Consider the following 18,674-nt stretch of genomic DNA (forward strand, 5'->3'; position numbering starts at 1 on the left):
GTGTAACATCTTATCTGTTTCTAGTCTTCTCTCACCCCAAAGTGCCGCATGTCATTATGACACACACGCACGCAAGTACATGTACACACACACACACACACACACACACACACACACACACACACACACACACACACACACACACACACACACACGCCTATATTCAATGGAGAGAGTTCAAAGTTTCATGACTGGCTTACACACTTGCTATTCACAACAGTCACATGTCATTTCTTATCAGGAAGTCCCAGGTAAAGTATAAAGCATGACACACAACAACCAGTCATATCCCATCTTACACAAACATCCTTCCCTCCTCTGTGAAGATGTCCAGCTCTCAAACAACCACCACTAACGGGGCAGTGGTCATCACCCATGTCTACCCCTATGGGAGCGGGATGGGGGTCGCGGGGGTCGCTTCTACCCCTCACTGTCTGGGACAGACGGTCTCCTCAGTGCTGGAAAGTTTCCGGGCAGGGCATCCAAAAGCGCTTGGGGTAAGAATTTTCAAATTCAAATGACAATTTTGGTTGAATGTAATGGAAGAACAGAAAAAATCTATTTCCTGCTTTGCGCTTTGTTTTTCTCTCACAGACCGTACAGATCATGATTGGTTTGATGATGCTGTTAACAGGAATTGTGATGGCTATGGCACCATGGTTGGATAATATTGGAGTAGTCAGTGGAATATTTGTCTGGGGATCGATCATTGTGAGTGAGCTGCTTGAGCTGCTCTTTCTAACAATCCTCCCTTACATTTCCTGTCTGCCTGGATGCAAAACAAAACGTCCTCATAGTTAAATCGTGTCACTTTAAAAATACATTTCATTTGAAGTAATGCTTTATAAATAATGACTTGTCTTTAACTAACAAATTGTCTTAACCAATGACCTTTATCAACATATATGAATTTGGCTAGGCCTATGCCATGTATTCCCTCATGCATTTAATTTTGTATTGACTTCTATGTGGGAGTAATTAAACTTGAATTTGAACTTTGGTCATATTGTAGAAAAAGTGTGTCCCAAATGGCACATTATTCCCTATATAATGCACTATGTAGGAAATAGGGATACAGTATTCATATGGTGCACAATGTAGGGAATAGGGAGCCATTTAGGATACCGCCTTGAATAATCTCTTTCTTGTTCCACCTCAGTATGTAGTTGCAGGCTCTCTAACTGTTGCTGCTGACAACAAACTGAACAATTGTCTGGTCAGTATCAATATTTTTTCCCCAATAAAGTTGAGGCTTTTGATTTATAAAGTTCCACTCCATTTGAAGACATAGAATCTACTGTACGATAGACCCTCATGTTTTCGTTCATCTGTTTGTTTTCCTCCCAAAACACAAGCAGTGCCACTGGCATTAACTGTGGATTGCCCGCTTAAAGAATCGTAATAACAATGATAAGGAATAACAACATACTGAATTCGGTATTGCGTTTAATTCTTCAGAAATTTCCTTCCACAACCAGCCATGTCCCTGTCCTCTTTCTGCTCTGTCCCTTAGGTGAATGGCTCCCTGGGAATGAATGTTGTCGCCTCGGTTACTGCTCTGACTGGCATCATCCTCCATTCTTTAGACAGTGCTGGGATCATGTTGTACTACTGTAACAGTACATACCATTTATGTCAACAGTACTGGGTATATACCAAATGCTTATTCATTGTTTTACTTTCATTGGTCAGGAGATATTTGTAAATTTATATTGTACTGTTGAATATTTTTTATTAGGCTAATTTAAATTATGCCTACATGTGACATTAGCAACATGAAAGCAATAGTAAGGTAGATAACTGCAGTAAAGTTTACAGGTCATTTTAGTCCACATTGAAACTGAAAGTTCACAAAGTGCTCATAATTGCTCCAAAATGGCGGTGTAGCTGAGTTCACTGCTGTTTCCTGTTCTTCTCTGTCTATAGATCAGGTCTCAGGGAATATCAGGTGTTTTGGCTGTTTTCTCCTTGCTGGAGTTCATAGTGTCCATCTGTGTCTCGTCATTCGCCTGCAGAGCTGTCTGCCTGTGTTGCCGTTCCACCCCTGAGGTGAGTCTATAGACTTAGATTTCTGTCCATTTTTTATTTTTTTTACAAAATGTTGTAAATCTCAAGGTTATTTACATTACCCAAGTTCTCTGATATTATGAGTTAAGTACGTATTTCACAAGTGGAATTTCATTCCAAAAGTCTCACTTTGGGGTCACTAGCCATTCCAGCCTGTGGGGCTACCGTGCATAAGAGCGCCGTCGAAAGTGTGACGTAGAGCGTCAGGCAGTGTTGCGAAAGGCTCAGAGCCACTCCTCAGTAACTGAGAGCCAGACTTCTTAATCCACTGCCAATAGGACAGCTATGAGACAGGTATGTCCTGTTCCTGCTCTGTGTAGTATGGTGTGCTGTAATGGCTATACCTGAAGCTCTGAGAGGGTGTTCCCTAAGTTCTCCGAAACGAGCTCAGTAGACTACACCATGTGGAGTGATGGCCACCCAAAGCCAGAAAGGGCTAAGGGGCATTCGCTGTGAACCCTATAAACCTTATCCTGTATAAAGGGGAGTTAGGATTTAGAATCCCTTTACTAGAACATGTGGGAAGACAGCACCTGTTACGGCTAGACGTTCCGGTAGCGGAACCCCTCGACAACATCCGGTGAAATGGCAGCGTGCCAAATTCAAATGAAATTACTATAAATATTAAACTTTCATGACATCAGAAGTGCAATACATCAAATTAAAGCTAAACTTGCTGTTAATCCAGCCACCGTGTCAGATTTCAAAAAGGCTTTACGGCGAAAGCAAACCATGTGAATATCTGAGGACGGCGCCCCATCATACAAATGCATAACAAGTAATTTTCATCCAGGGAGGTGCGACACGAAACTCAGAAATAGCGATATAAAAAATTCCTTATCTTTGATGATCTTCTTCTATTGGCACTCCAAAATGTCCCAGTTACATCACAAATGATCCTTTTGTTCGATAATGTCTGTCTTTATATCCATAAAAACTCAGTTTAGCTGGCATGCTTCAGTCAAAAATCCACTCAGTTACCCTCTGTCAAGATGCATACATAATGAATCGCAAATGTTACTAATAAACTTTTTCAAACAAGTCAAACAACATTTATAATCAAACCTTAGGTATCCTATTACGCAAATAAACAATCAAATTTAAGACGGAGAATCGTTATTGTCTTTACCGGAGATAAACAAAAGAACGCACACTCGTCCATGTGCAAAGAAACACTTTGGTCATGTGGAGAAAATCAAGAACCAGTCGAGTAGAGCTCTTCAATGAGGAAGCGAACATGGACAGTGAGTGGGAGAGTATCACTTTTATACAGGGTAAAGTTGAGAGACTTTCGGAACAAAATCTCACAGAATAAGTAATTGAAACAGATCTACATAAACATGTAAGTCTTACTATACTGTAAAACATAAATATTAAACTAAGTCAAGTATGTTCTGGCAACTGTAAGAGCACTGAGTGTCCATGGCATCTCAAATAGCAGGAGGAGAACAATCAAGCTGAATGAAACTGTTACTATCATGTTTACATGAATACACTGTATTTTTGTTTAAGCAAAGACTTGAAATGGACATGTCTGTCTTTTAGCAGGTGTCCTCCATTGGGTATCAAATACCGGTACCTCATGGCAGAATGACTCAAAGCAACGCACCTTACCCTCCTCAGAACAACTACGAGGTATGACATCTTGGCCGGTTGAATTTCAGGGTTGCCATGTGAAATAGGTGGCTCGACATGAATATTTATATATTTTTTAAATATAAAAATAAGATCTCACCGGTGTCCTAGTAACTGAGTTTCTTGAGTCATTTAAAACATCCACTGTGTGTCCCAAGTGGCACTCTATTCCTGATATAGTGCACTCCTTTTGACCAGGGCCTATGTAGTGAATCGGGTGTCATTTGGGATGCCACGAAAGAGATTCTGCAATGATTAAATATTATGTACTACAATTTTGACTCAACCTGTAGGCTAAACCCAGTAATCAGTTTAAATTGTAGATACTGCAGCATGTATAATGTAGCTTTATTGTACACAGCAAAATCAATGGTATACATTTAACTTTGAAAGTCTGAACGTGTCAAATATACACTATTTTCATAAAACATGAGTCCCACCGTACTAGTGTTAAAATATTTTTTTTGACAGATTGAACTATGTTGCAGTGTTCCCCATTTAACTCTTAAAGTGTTGAAAGGAAATTGATTGTGGTGTTTGCATAGCTTTACCATAGAGAAATATGCAATGCGTACAGTGTAAAACATAAAACTTGATTTAGAGTAAACTGGACTCAATTTCATTATTGCTGAAGCTGTTACACTTTCTCAGATCAAGAAATTAACACCTGTAATGTTACAGTCAATTATTTTGGGGTGTTGTTTTAGCACTATATGGTGTTATGCTTAATTTTCATATTTTCCAGGGGGCCCTTTCCTTTGAGTAAAATGTATTTGTTAGTGACAGTGACATTCCTGCAGCATAGAAGGTCCCCAACACACACACACACACACACACACGCGCACACGCACACGGAAAGTATTCAAACTCCTTTCCTTTTTCCACATTGCTACGTTAAAGCCAAAATATTCCTGCAGCATTGAAGGTCCCCAAGAATACAGTGTCCATCATTCTTAAATGGAAGAAGTTTGGAATCACCAAGGCTCTTCCTAGAGCTGGCCGCCTGGCCAAACTGAGTAATCGGGGGAGAAGGGCCTTGGTCGCGGAGGTAACCAAGAACCCGATGGTCACTCTGACAGAGCTCCAGAGTTCCTCTGTGGAGATCAGAGAACTTTCCAGAAGGACAACCATCTCTCCATCTCTGCAGCACGCCATCAACCAGGCCTTTATGGCTAGACGGAAGTCACTCCTCAGTAAAAGACACATGACAGCCCGCTTGGAGTTTGCCAAAAGGCACCTAAAGGACTCCGACCATGAGAAACAAGATTCTCTGGTCTGATGAACCAAGATTGAACTCTTTGGCCTGAATGCCAAGCATCACATCTGGACAAAACCTGGCATCATCCCTACGGTGAAGCATGGTGGTGGCAGCATCATGCTGTAGGGATGTTTTTCAACTTCAGGGACTGGGAGACTAGTCGGGAACAAGGGAAAGATGAACAGAGCGTAGTACTTGAACCCAATCGAATATCTCTGGAGAGACCTGAAAATAGCTGTGCAGCGACACTACCAATTCAACTTGACAGAGCTTGAGAGGATCTGCATAAAAGAATGGGAGAAACTCCCCAAATAAAAGGTGTGCCCAGAGTTGATAGAAATTATATTATTATTATTATTATCAGAAAAAGCAATGTTAAATAATTGTGTGGATATACAGGTGCAGTTGGGTAGAAGGGAAATTAAAACATTGGGTTCGATTGCTTGCAGACAGTGGGATGAAAGTAGTAAGGGCAGACATTTTTATAGTAAGGAAATATGTATGGGAGATTGTGTCATATAATGGGAACAGAAGGGAGGCATTCAGGATTGAATTCCTCTTTGAAATTGATAGGGAAACATGGTACTGGAATGTGTAATGGCTGTATTTTAATTTTTTACCTTTATTTAACAAGGCAGTTAAGAACAAATTCTTATTTTCAATGACGGCCTGGGAACAGTGGGTTAACTGCCTGTTCAAGGGCAGAACGACAGATTTGTACCTTGTCAGCTCGGGGGTTTGAACTCACAACCTTTCGGTTACTAGTCCAACGCTCTAACCACTAGGCTACCCTGCTGCCCCAGATGATATTATTATTATTTTGTGAAATGTATGATGTAGAAAGTGAGAGGTTGTTGGACAGGAATGGGTGGTATTTTTGGGGTGGGGGGATGGGAGTAATGAGGTTTGTAGGGAATCATTTTATTAGAAATTCGAGGTTAGTTAAGAGAATATAGTGGTACTCACACTCCAGTACAGTAAGTGGTATGCACCTTTCAGTTGATTGAACTTTCTAGAGTTTTCTCCGTTAGTTAACACTATCAACGTTTCCCTTTACTGTAGAAATTGTGATCGAATCAACGCAATATTAGCCACTTTCAGTGCAACATACCGAAACAAAACAAACTAGGCAGTATGCAAAACTAACTATGCAAGAGATTTTGTTGTAGGCAGAATGTATCAGAGTAGGATTCTATTGCATAGAGCCCCACAGTGGAGGTGTCATAATACCTATAAAACAAGGAAATTGTTCCAATTGTTTTACCACCATTCATTTTTCCCATAGGGGATTTTAGATACACTTCAAATAAGGGTTGTGTTTCATGTAGACTGGATTAACTATCTAATGTTAGCTAAATGTAGTAATTAATAGCTTGGCAACATTTCTTTAAAATATTGGACAATTCTGTGAACTGTCTTGTGCAAGTTTTAAATTGACACAATACCTGTTAGCAAAGGTGTCAGCTAGAGATGATGTGCAGGACCTTGCAGGGATTTGTAGTTTTGCATGATGTCTACTTTGATGGTTTTTAGCATTTCCGAATCTGACTAATTAGAGCCGAATATATGTATAAAAGTCACCTTGGCTTTGAGAGATTTACACAGTTATCAAAATGTCACGCCATGGTAAGTCTACACGAAAAACAGACCTTATTTGAAGTGTTTCTAAAATCCCCTATGTGAAAAATGAATGGTGTAAAAACAATTGGAACCATTTCCCTGTTTGACCTCTAGGTTTTATGACTCATACTGTGGTAATCTATTGACAGGCACGACTCAGGCCTGTACTCTACACCAGTGTGACATAACCAACCAGAGCTGCAATAGGGCTATACCAAATAAACCATTGCCATATATGGATCTGTGCCATTCACTTTGAACTGGACTGTAGCTGCATCTGTTTTGACATCAAAGCGAGAGCTACATGTAGCCACGTGTGCACATTTGTTCATATCCTTTGCTAGTTAGTGAATTATTAGCCCAGTTATAGATACTTTGTACTGGAGTCAGCAATGGGGAAGTGAATGCTTCCTAGACGAGAACAAAACATGTGCATTTCAAGCCATCTTTGAAAAGTGAGTCTTAAAGGGGCAATGTTGTATTTAGAGACAGTCTTGAATAAGTTAAGGAGACAATAGGCAGGGAGTATAATATTTTGTCTGATTCTCTGTAATAATGGTATGGGGAAAAAAATAATTGTATTTTGTAAAGTGGTTTCTTGCATCAAACAACAACAAAATGTTCAGTCACCTCCTTGTCTGAATGACAAATGGATAAACAGGTTCATGTCAAAGCTCTGCATGTTTTTTTTCAAAAGTCTTATGGACTGTAGACCTACACTGAACACCACACATTGGCTGCTACTATAGGCTGAATGATAGAACAGCTATTTCCATGGTAAAATGTTATGGGATGCATTTTGTCCAATGTTTTTTTATGTTAGGCCACTCTGGTAGGCCTACATTATGATCAAGTAGCCACACTAGCCTACTTGACCACTGCTAGAACTGTAACTTAAACAGGTACAGCCTCAGTGTTCACAGTAAACATGCGCCAGAAGTTGCACATAAGTTCTATGCAGCAGACCTGAAATTTGTCATTGCCGATTTGAGTGAGCATCGCTGGACATTGTACTTGCAAATATAGTTCAGATGTTGTACTTGTAGTTTCGTCTGACTGGTAGCTTAGCAGGTAGAGTAGGGGACTATAGAGCTTTCAGGGACATGAGGGCATAAGGTCGAATTCTGGTAAAGGCACACTTTTTATTTTATTTTACGTGAAAACACACTTTTTGCAAAAAAAAAAATGTGTTTATTTAGTATACAGTAGTATAGGCTTCTTTCTTAATTAAGCATCCTAAATAATGCCATAGATTCAGTTTTTTTAAATTGTCAACTTGAAGGCAAAATGGAAGCATGATGCGAATCTGGTTTCCAACTGATTTGTAAGCAACTAAAGCCAACCATTTACTGCTGCGCCACAGAGTTTTGCTGAAAATAGTGGGGGGAAAAACATCTGTTAATCAAACGCTGCTATTTATTGTTGAGCAGCAGATGTCACTAATGTGCATTGTGAACCGATAATGAATCTCCGAGTAAAGAACGGGTTTTCTGCACAGTTTGGCGAAAACTCCGAAGCCTTCAGAAATCCTTGATTTCCCATCACTATTAATTATTGGCATAGTAAGTGGCATAGATTTACCCTGATGCAATGGTGTTAGGAAACTCCTGGTTTAAAGGCCACATCAGGCCTGCACGTCGCATTATACTGATTATGTGTAATTCCTATTGGAATCCAGCCAAAGTTAGGATATCCAACAATTATATTTTTTATTCACCCTCAACCTACATTCAGAATGACTGTCAGGATTAGGAAACCTGATTTTTTTAAACACTACCTAAATAAATTAAACCAGAACAACCATTTCAGTAATGGTCCAATAAATCTAACTAACTGATTGGATTAGTTCAGAAACAGTTATGTTATTTATCTTTGTGTAGCATACGATTAATCAATCAATGAAAATTAATCCTAAAAAAACATCCTGCAGTAGAGCATGCTTGGAAATATAATAATGATGGGTGTGATTTTGATTGAACAATTTTACTCTCCACAGTTCCACAGTGTAAAACAATAACTCTGGTTATTAACTCCAACACTGGGGGTTATTTTACACCACCGAGTGTTAATATCACTCTTACAGAGTGATTGTCAACACTACAAATGTTACATTGAAACACTGGCCAATTTGCTGTGTAGTATGTCTATCATCTCAAATGGCATCCTATTCCCTACACTGCACTATGTTTTTGACCAGTGCAGTATAGGGGATAGGGTGCCGGCTCTGGTCAAAAGTAGTGCACTATATAGAGGAGGTGGTGCAATTTGTGATGTCCCTGTGTTGTTTTCATTACAGACTGGGAACTACCCAAATGGTACTGTGGGAGACGGTATGGGTACAGGGTTTCAACAGAATCCCCTGCCTCCTCAATACACTGCTGACATTCCTTGAGAACTGGGCCTCCGTGAATACATTGTTCTTTTTCTTGTTGAAATTATGTTCTTATGTAGACCTATGTTTCTGATGCAATCCAGGCAATGGTTAGCAGCACCACATCACTGATCTGACAGTTAAATACTGTTAGTGTATTGTAATGTTATATATGATCTTTTGGCTACTATATGGTTAATATTTTAATGTTTTTTCTGTGTCTCATAATTTTCTATAGAAAAATAGTAGCCTTTATTTAGCAACGAAAATCAACCACAGTGTATAATCTGTCAATGTTTGTAAATGACACGGACCTATAATGATGACATTTATTGCAAATACATATCACTGAATAAATGGGGGGAAAATGACAAAGAATCGAGTTTGGAGTCACTTTTGTCTTCTATAGGATACAATGTAAGTAATGACAAAGTAATAAAGTAAATAAATTGATATTTTCGGGAAGAGTGGTAGAAGGGTCTGAAAACATCTTGATAAGGAGGGAGTGTTGGATGTTTGCATTGGGCCTTTCTGTTGTCACGCCCTGGTCTTAGTATTTGGTGTTCTTTATTATTTTGGACAGGCCAGGGTGTGACATGGGTTAATTATGTGGTGTGTTTTTGTCTTGGGGTTTTTGTAGGTATTGGGATTGTGGTATAGTGGGGTTATCTAGAAAAGTCTATGGTTGCCTGAAGTGGTTCTCAATCAGAGGCAGGTGTTTATCGTTGTCTCTGACTGGGAATCATATATAGGCAGCCATATTCTTTGAGTGTTTCGTGGGTGATTGTTCCTGTCTCAGTGTTAGTTTGCACCAGATAAGGGTGTTTAGGTTTTCACGTTTCTTGTTTTGTATTGTTCGTGTGTTCATCTTTATTAAAGATGTATAAAAATAACCATGCTGCATTTTGGTCCTCCTCTCATTCACCGGAAGAAAACCTTAACAGAATCACCCACCACAACAGGACCAAGCGGCGTGGTGACAGGCAGAGACAGCAGGAGCAGCGAAATCCAGATTTCTGGACATGGGAGGATATATTGGATGGTAAAGGACCTTGGGCTCAGCCTGGAGAATATCGCCGCCCCAAAGAGCTGGAGGCGGTGAAGGCGGAGAGGCGCTGGTATGAGGAGGCAGCACGGTGATGCGGATGGAAGCCCGAGAGACAGCCCCAAAAATTTCTTGGGGGGGACACACAGGGAGTATGTCAACGCCAGGTAGGAGACTTGTGCCAACTTCCTGTGTTTACCAGGGGGCTAGAGAGACCGGGCAGGCACCGTGTTATGCTGTGGAGCGCACGGTGTCTCCAGTGCGGGTGCATAGCCCGGTGCGGTACATACCAGCTCCTCGTATCGGCCGGGCAAGAGTGGGCATCGAGCCAGGTAAGGTTGTGCAGGCTCGGTGCTCAAGAGCTCCAGTGTGCCTGCATGGTCCGGTCTATCCAGTACCACCTCCACGCACCAGCCCTCCGGTGGCAGCTCCCCGCACCAGGCTTCCTGTGCGTGTCCTCGGCCCAGTACAACCAGTGCCTGCACCACGCACCAGGCCTATAGTGCGCTTCGCCTGTCCAGCGCTGCCAGAGTCTCCCGCCTGTCCAGCGCTGCCGGTGCCTCCCTCCTCTAAAGCGCTGCCGGTGGTCTCCCGCCTGTCCAGCGCTGCCGGAGTCTCCCGCCTGTCCAGCGCTGCCGGAGTCTCCCGCCTGTCCAGCGCTGCCGGAGTCTCCCGCCTGTACAGCTCTGCCGGAGTCTCCCGCCTGTACAGCTCTGCCGGAGTCTCCCGCCTCTACAGCTGCCAGTCTGCATGGAGCAGCCGCCAGTCTGCATGGAGCAGCCGCCAGTCTGCATGGAGCAGCCGCCAGTCTGCATGGAGCAGCCAGAGCCGCCAGTCTGCATGGAGCAGCCAGAGCCACCAGTCTGCATGGAGCAGCCAGAGCCGCCAGTCTGCATGGAGCAGCCAGAGCCGCCAGTCTGCATGGAGCAGCCAGAGCCGCCAGTCAGCCAGGATCCGCCAACCAGCCAGGATCTGACGGAACCGCCGGCACCGCCAGCCAGCCAGGATCTGCCAGAGCCATCTACCTGCCCGAGCTACCCCTCAGTCCCGAGCTACCCCTCAGTCCAGTGGGGCCCTTGGTTAGGGTTACTAAGCCAAGGTCGGCGGCGAGGGTTGCCAATCTAAGGACGCGATGCATGCGGACTAAGACTTTGTTGGAGTGGGGTCCACGTCCCGCGCCGGAGCCGCCACCATGGACAGATGCCCACCCGGACCCTCCCCTATGGGTTTAGGTGTGCGGCCGGGAGTCCGCACCTTGGGGGTGGGGGGGGTTCTGTCACGCCCTGGTCTTAGTATTTTGTGTTTTCTTTATTATTTTGGTCAGGCCAGGGTGTGACATGGGTTAATTATGTGGTGTATTTTTGTCTTGTTTTTTTTGTAGGTATTGGGATTGTGGGGTTATCTAGAAAAGTCTATGGTTGCCTGAAGTGGTTCTCAATCAGAGGCAGGTGTTTATCGTTGTCTCTGATTGGGAACCATATTTAGGCAGTCATATTCTTTGAGTGTTTCGTGGGTGATTGTTCCTGTCTCAGTGTTAGTTTGCACCAGATAAGGCTGTTTAGGTTTTCACGTTTCTTGTTTTGTATTGTTCGTGTTCATCTTTATTAAAGATGTATAAAAATAACCATGCTGCATTTTGGTCCTCTCATTCACCGGAAGAAAATCTTAACATCTGTATTGAGTTTGTGCAATATTAAGCCTGGAGCCGAAGCTAGTGCAATAGGCCTTTTGGATAAATCTATTTAAATTCAATCACTTTTTGACAGCACTTTTTGATTTGAACGAAAGTTTCCATACATTGTAAGAAGTGCTCAGAAAGTGACTTTTTGGACCTGAATGCCAAAACAGTCAAGAGATAAAGGTGCTCAAAGTTTATCCATTTTGCATTCCCCACCATACCATGAGAAATGCATGTTAAATGTTTGAGATTGATATAATTTAAAATCTTGTTAACGGGGTTATCAAAAAAGAAAAATCCCAATTATGTAAAAAAAAAAAAAGTTATTTTACATTTAAGTCATTTAGCAGACGCTCTTATCCAGAGCGACTTACAAATTGAAATACATCCACAGGTACACCTCCAATTGACTCAAATGATGTCAACTAGCCTATCAGAAGCTTATCAAGCCATGACATAATTTTCTGGAATTTCCCAAGCTGTTTAAATGCACAGTCAACTTAGTATATGTACATTTCTGACCCACTAGAGTTGTGATACAGTGAATTATAAGTGAAATAATCTGTCTGTAAACAATTGTTGGAAATAATACTTGTGTCATGCACAAAGTAGCTGTCCTAACTGACTTGCCAAAACTATAGTTTGTTAACAAGAAATTTGTGGAGTGGTTGAAAAACGAGTTTTAGTGACTCCAACCTAAGTCTATGTAAACTTCTGACTTCAACTGTACCTTTGCTTTATTGTGTACAGGAACAATGGTGGCCGTCTTGAAACATATGGGGACAGCAGACTGGGATAGGAAGAGATTGAATATGTCCGTAAACACACCAGCCAGCTTGTCTGCGCATGCTCTGAGGACGTGGCTAGGGATGCCATCTGGGCCGGCAGCCTTGCGAGGGTTAGCATGCTTAAATGTCTCTCACGTAGGCCACGGAGAAGGAGGCCACAGCCCTTGATAGTGGGCCGCGTTGGTGGAACTGTGTTATCTTCAAAGCAGGCAAAGAAGGTGTTTAGCTTGTCCGGATGCAAGACGTCTGTCAAGACGTCGGTCTTGAAAGGAATGCTACAGACTTTGTGGTGCAGAAAAAAGGTCAGCCTACCCAGGGCCGGATTAAGAAATCATAGGCTTCAGGGCTTTGTTTTTATAATAGGCCCCGACCCACACAAATGCCTGAAATTAGTGGCTACTTTTGACTGACAATCTGAGTTCAATCTGGTGTTGAATTCAAACAATAGCCCAAACCAATGAAGTGACATACAGATTGTACAATATTAGGAGGAAATATATATATATATATATATAACTGAGCAAGAGGACAAGTACGTTAGAGTGTCTAGTTTGAGAAACATATGCTTTGCAAGTCCTGGCAACGTCATTAAATAGTTGCAGCAAAACACCAGTCTCAACATCAACAGTGAAGAGGCGACTCCTGGATGCTTTGTAGGGAAACTTTTGAACGGTAGTGTACTTGAGCTTGTGCCCTTAAAAGGGAACCTCAGCAATTTATTTAATTAAATGACCAGAAAGGTGAGTTCCAGACCTTTCTAAAACTATGGAAAATGACCTGTTATTGTTTATGGCCATCTCATGAAAAATACAAAAGTTTTGGTATGTCTATTTAGGCGGAAATCGAAATGTTGCGATGCAAGACGTTGTTCCTCACACAGTCACGCAGAGTATCCGAGCATGTGCACAGGTGCACTTCACGCTGCTACAATGTGGTAGCAACCGAATCACGAGTGGCAAAGTTTAGTCTCGCCTTCAACGCTACTGGTTGTTGCTGAAATGCACCCAATACAACTCAGTGGAGGCTGCTGAGGGGAGGATGGCTCATAATAATTTCCCGGAACGGAGTAAATGGAATGTCATCAAAAACATAGAGATCATTCCACCTATTCCGCTCCATCCAGTACCACAAGCCCTTCCTCACCAATTAAGGTGCCACCAACTGTGCTACAACTGTTTACTTTGTGCAGCTACGTCATCTCGCTGAATCTAACTTTAAACCTAACCTATGACCTGACCCATCGCTTTATGCTGCGTCAGAGTTATCGGAAGCTCCTAGAAATTCCACCTGAATGACCCTCCAAGTCAGGATTACAAATGGGAAAAGCTGATAAAATGATAAAAATGTTGGTTTTCCCAAGTTGAGATGTTTCTCCACTGACCTTTTACCCACTTTCTTCCAAAATATTACAACAAATCCGTTTTTGAAATTGACCAAACTTATGAATATGGATAATGGTCACGGTCGTTGTATGGACACTGAACAAACTATAAAAAACGAAATGTGAAGCCATAATATTGCTAGTGCAGACAGGCAACTAAACTTAGAATAACAACCCACAAACTACCCAAGAAATATGGCTACCTAAATATGGTCCCCAATCAGAGACAACGATAAACAGCTTCCTCTGATTGAGAACCAATCCAGGCAACCATAGACATATAAACACCTAGACTACCAAAACCCCTAGACATACAAAAAACCCTAGACAATACAAAACCTAAACAAACCAACCTCGTCATACCCTGATTAACCAAAATAATAAAGAAAAACAAAGATAACTAAGGTCAGGGCGTGACATTATTGGAGGTTCCGGTCTGTGAACCGTCGCCGGAAGCTCTGGTCTGTTGAACTGTCGCCGGAAGCTCTGGACTGGGTACTGTCGTCGGACGCTCTGGACTGGGTACTGTCGCCGGACACTCTGGACTGGGTACTGGTGTCGGACGCTCTGGACTGGGTACTGTCGCCGGACGCTCTGGACTGCCGAGGCGCACTGTAGGCCTGGTGCGTGGTGTCGACACTGGTAGTACCGGGCTGGGGACACGCACCTCAGGGCGAGTGCGAGGAGCAGGAACAGGGCGTACTGGACCCTGGAGACGGCCTGGTGGCGTGGTGCCGGCACTGGTGGTACCGGGCTGGGGACACATACCTCAGGGGGAGTGCGAGGAGCAGGAACAGGGCGTACTGGACTGCCGAGGCGCACTGTAGGCCTGGTGCGTGGTGCCAGCACTGGTGGTACCGGGCTGGGGTCACGCACCTCAGGGCGAGTGCGAGGAGCAGGAACAGGGCTTACTGGACCCTGGAGGCGTACTGGAGGCCTGGTGCGTGGTGCCGGCACTGGTGGTACCAGGCTGGTGACATGCACCTCGGGGCGAGTGCGGGGAGGAGGAACAGGACATACTGGAATCGCACTGAAGGCCTGGTGCATGGTGCCGGCACTGGTGGTACTGGGCTGGTGACACGCACCTCAGGGCGAGTGCGGGGAGCAGGCACAGGACGTACTGGACTGTGGAGGCGCACTGGAGGTCTGGAGTGTAGAGCTGACACAACCTGTCCTGGCTGGATGTTTATTCTCGCCCCCTGCAAATGCTGGGCTCTGGCACAGGACGCACTGGACTGTGCAGACTCACCGGAGAGACAGTACGCAGAGCCGTCAGAGGATATCCTGGTCCAAGGAGGTATACTGGAGACCAGGAGCACAGACCCGGCACCCTCTTTCCTGGCTTGATGCCCATTCTAGCCCGGCCAATGCAAGGAGCTGGAATAGAGTGCACCTGGCTAGAATAGCGCACTGGAGACATTGTGCGCTCCACTGCATAACACGATACCTGACCAGTAATACGCTCCCCACAGTAAGCACGAGGAGCTGGCTCAGGTCGCCGACCTGACTCATGCAATCTCGTCGTGTGCCTCCCCCAAAAAATCTTGGGCTGCCTCTCGGGCTTCAGTGCTAGCCGTGTACCCTCATATCGTCGCCGTTCATCCCATGCTATCTAGCTCCATCAAACGCTGCTCCTCCTTTTCATGCTGCTTGGTCCTTTTATGGTGGGTTCTTCTGTCACGGTCGTTGTATGGAGGAGACCAAGGCGCAGCGTGGTAAGCGTACATACTTCTTTAATGAACTGAACAAACTATACAAAACAACAAAACGAACCTGAAGCCAATATGGCTAGTGCAGACAGGCAACTAAACATAGATTAAGAACCCACGAACTACTCAATGTGGCTACCTAAATATGGTCCCCAATCAGAGACAACGATAAACAGCCGCCTCCGATTGAGAACCAATCCAGGCAACAATAGACATATAAACACCTAGACATACAAAAACCCTAGACATACAAAAAAAAAATACAAACCCAGCTCAGTGTTCTGTCACTCATGGGGCACAATGTCACCGCAAAGTCCAAGGGTAGAGATTGAAAATTCAAGCCCCATGGATTCTGCCATGGAGTTACATTAGAAGTGCCTATCCAAGAAGGCTCAAGGTCATTGGCCACAGATAAAAGGATGTCAAATCACGTTATATCTACAGTAGCATTGATTGGACTGATCATGTCAACATCATACTTTCAAAATCTTAGCTAGCAGTCATCATCATGAATCAAGTCGACAGGCAAATATTTTTAATCCTTGTAATATGAAGAGAAATAATGAAGAGAAATTATAGCTAAAACGTATCGGTGCTCATCGACCATTGGATATAAACATTACACAACAAGTTGGAAATCGCAAATTGAACAATGAGTAGTTTGGAAGGAATCAGTGGCTAACTGCAAGCATTGCAAAGCAATCTCTATCTCTAGTTATTCAGTGGAGTGGCTCTGTGGAACCAAATCTGGGATTAAGGGTCTCTTTTCCAAGTTTAAAATAATAAACATTCAACATTGGCCATGCTGTCAATGAAGCATGATTAGTGCCGTGCTCAAAACAACAGTTAAGTCGGAACTGCGAAAACTTGACTTCAGTGAGTTCAAGACAACTGGGAACCTGGGGAAAAAAGAGCTCTGACTGGGAAAATACGTTTTGAACGGTCATACAACTCAGAATTTGAACTGATTCTAGAGGCCGACCCAAAACAACCCCGCCCGAGGAGAGGTAGCTGGAGCAGTCTTCTAGTCAGACTTAGGTGGCGCACACACCACCCACCGCTTCCGAGTATATTACTTGCTAATATCCAGTCTTTAGATAACAAAGTTGACAAGATAAGGGCAAGAGTTGCATTCCAGAGAGACATCAGGGATTGTAACATACTCTGTTTCACGGAAACGTGGCTCTATCGGGATATATTGTTGGAGTCGGAACAGCCATCTGGATTCTCAGTGCATCGCGCCGACAGGAATAAACATCTCTCCGGGAAGAAGAAGGGCGGCGGTGTATGTTTCATGATTAACGACTCATGGTGTAATTGTAACAACATACAGGAACTCAAGTCCTTTTGTTCACCTGACCTAGAATTCCTCAAAATCAAATGCTAACCGTATAATCTCCCAAAATAATTATCTTTGTTTATTGTCACAGCTGTGTATGTCCCCCCTCAAGCCGAAACCACGACGACCCTCAAAGAACTTCACTGAACTTTATGCAAACTGGAAACCATATATCCTGAGGCTGCATTTATTGTAGCTGGGGATTTTAGCAAAGCAAATTCTAACAGTATATTGACTGTAGCACTCTGGACCCCTGGACCACTGATAATCTAACTTCCGGGATGCATACAAGGCCTTCCCCCGCCCTCCTTTCGGCAAATCTGGCCACTATTCCATTTTGCTCCGCCCTTCCTATAGGCATGAACTCAAACAGGAAGCACCCGTACTAAGGACTATTCAACGCTGATCTGACCAATCGGAATCCACACTTCAAGATTGTTTCGATCACGAGGACTGGGATTTTCTCCGGGTAGATTCCTAGAATAATATTGACGTGTTCACTGAGACGGTTACTGATTTCATCAAGAAGTGTATAGGAGATGTTGTACCCACTATGACTATTAAAACCTACCCTAACCAGAAAACGTGGATAGATGGCAGCATTTGCACAAAACTGAAAGCAACACACTTAACCATGGCAAGGTGACAGGGAATATGGCAGAATACAAACAGAGTAGTTGTTCCCTCCACAAGGCAACCAAATGGCTCAGACATGAGACATATGTGGCAGTGTTTACAGTCGGACTACAAAAGGAAAACCAACCACGTCGCGGACACCAACGTCTTGCTGCCAGACAAGCTAAACATGTTCTTTGCCCGCTTTGAGGATAACACAGCGCCACCGATGCGGCCTGCAACCAAGGACTGTGGGTTTTCCTTCTCTGTGGCTGACGTAAGACATTTAAACGTGTTAACCCTCTCAAGGCTCTAGGCCCAGGTGGCATCCCTAGCTGCATCCTCAGAGCATTCGCAAACCAGCTGGCTGGTGTGTTTACAGACATATTCAATCTCTCCCTATCCCAGTCTGCTGTCCCCACATGCTTCAAGATGGCCACCATTGTTCCTGTACCCAAGAATGCAATGGTAACTGAACTAAATGACTTTCACCCTGTAGCACACACTTCTTTGAGAGACTAGTCAAGGATCATATCAACTCCACCTTACCTGTCACCCTAGACCCACTTAAATTTGCTTACTGCCTCAATAGGTCCACAGACAATGTAATCGCCATCACACTGCACACTGCCCTAACCCACCTGGACAAGAGGAATACCTATGTAAGAATGTTGTTCATTGACTATAGCTCAGCATTCAACACCATAGTTCCCTCCAAGCTCATAATTACGCTTGAGGCCCTGGGTCTCAACTCCTCCCTGTGCAATTGAGTCCTAGACTTCCCGACGGGCCGCCCCAACACCAGGGCTCCACAAGGGTGCGTGCTTAGCCCAGTCCTGTACTCCCTGTTCACCCATAACTGCGTGGTCATCATCAAGTTTGCAGACCAACAACGACGAGACAGCCTGCAGGGAGGAGGTGAGGGCTCTCGGAGTGTGGTGTAAGGAAAATAACCTCAACAAAATAAAGCAGAGGGAAACTCAGGAGGATGAAGAAATGTAGCTTGTCAATTAAAACCCTCACAAACAGCCCTCCAGGACACCTACAGCACCCAATGTCACAAGAAGGCCAAAAAGATTGTCTACAGCAGTTGATACTCGTACTCCTTCCCTTTTAGACCAGATACAGTGCATTTGGAAAGTATACAGACTCCTTCACTTTTTACACA

At 43.7% G+C, this 18,674-nt stretch overlaps 1 protein-coding gene across 3 annotated transcripts; it reads left to right on the forward strand.

Annotated features, from left to right (window-relative positions):
• The first annotated feature begins 273 nt into the window (after positions 1-273).
• LOC135555873 (membrane-spanning 4-domains subfamily A member 4A-like) lies at positions 274-9,329 on the forward strand. Of its 3 annotated transcripts, none has more exons than XM_064988656.1 (7): positions 274-497; positions 595-711; positions 1,160-1,216; positions 1,514-1,648; positions 1,927-2,049; positions 3,616-3,702; positions 8,877-9,329. In XM_064988656.1, the coding sequence occupies exons 1-7, from the start codon at positions 327-329 to the stop codon at positions 8,970-8,972; spliced, it is 786 nt and encodes a 261-aa protein (XP_064844728.1). In that variant the 5' UTR covers positions 274-326; the 3' UTR covers positions 8,973-9,329. The 3 variants fall into 3 exon arrangements, with proteins under 3 accessions (XP_064844728.1, XP_064844729.1, XP_064844731.1); XM_064988659.1 differs by having other exon boundaries at positions 284-497; positions 3,613-3,702; XM_064988657.1 differs by lacking the exon at positions 595-711 and having other exon boundaries at positions 3,613-3,702.
• The last annotated feature ends 9,345 nt before the right edge of the window (positions 9,330-18,674 follow it).

Source organism: Oncorhynchus masou, chromosome 15 (genome assembly GCF_036934945.1).
Source record: "Oncorhynchus masou masou isolate Uvic2021 chromosome 15, UVic_Omas_1.1, whole genome shotgun sequence".
Classification (NCBI taxonomy): domain Eukaryota; kingdom Metazoa; phylum Chordata; class Actinopteri; order Salmoniformes; family Salmonidae; genus Oncorhynchus; species Oncorhynchus masou.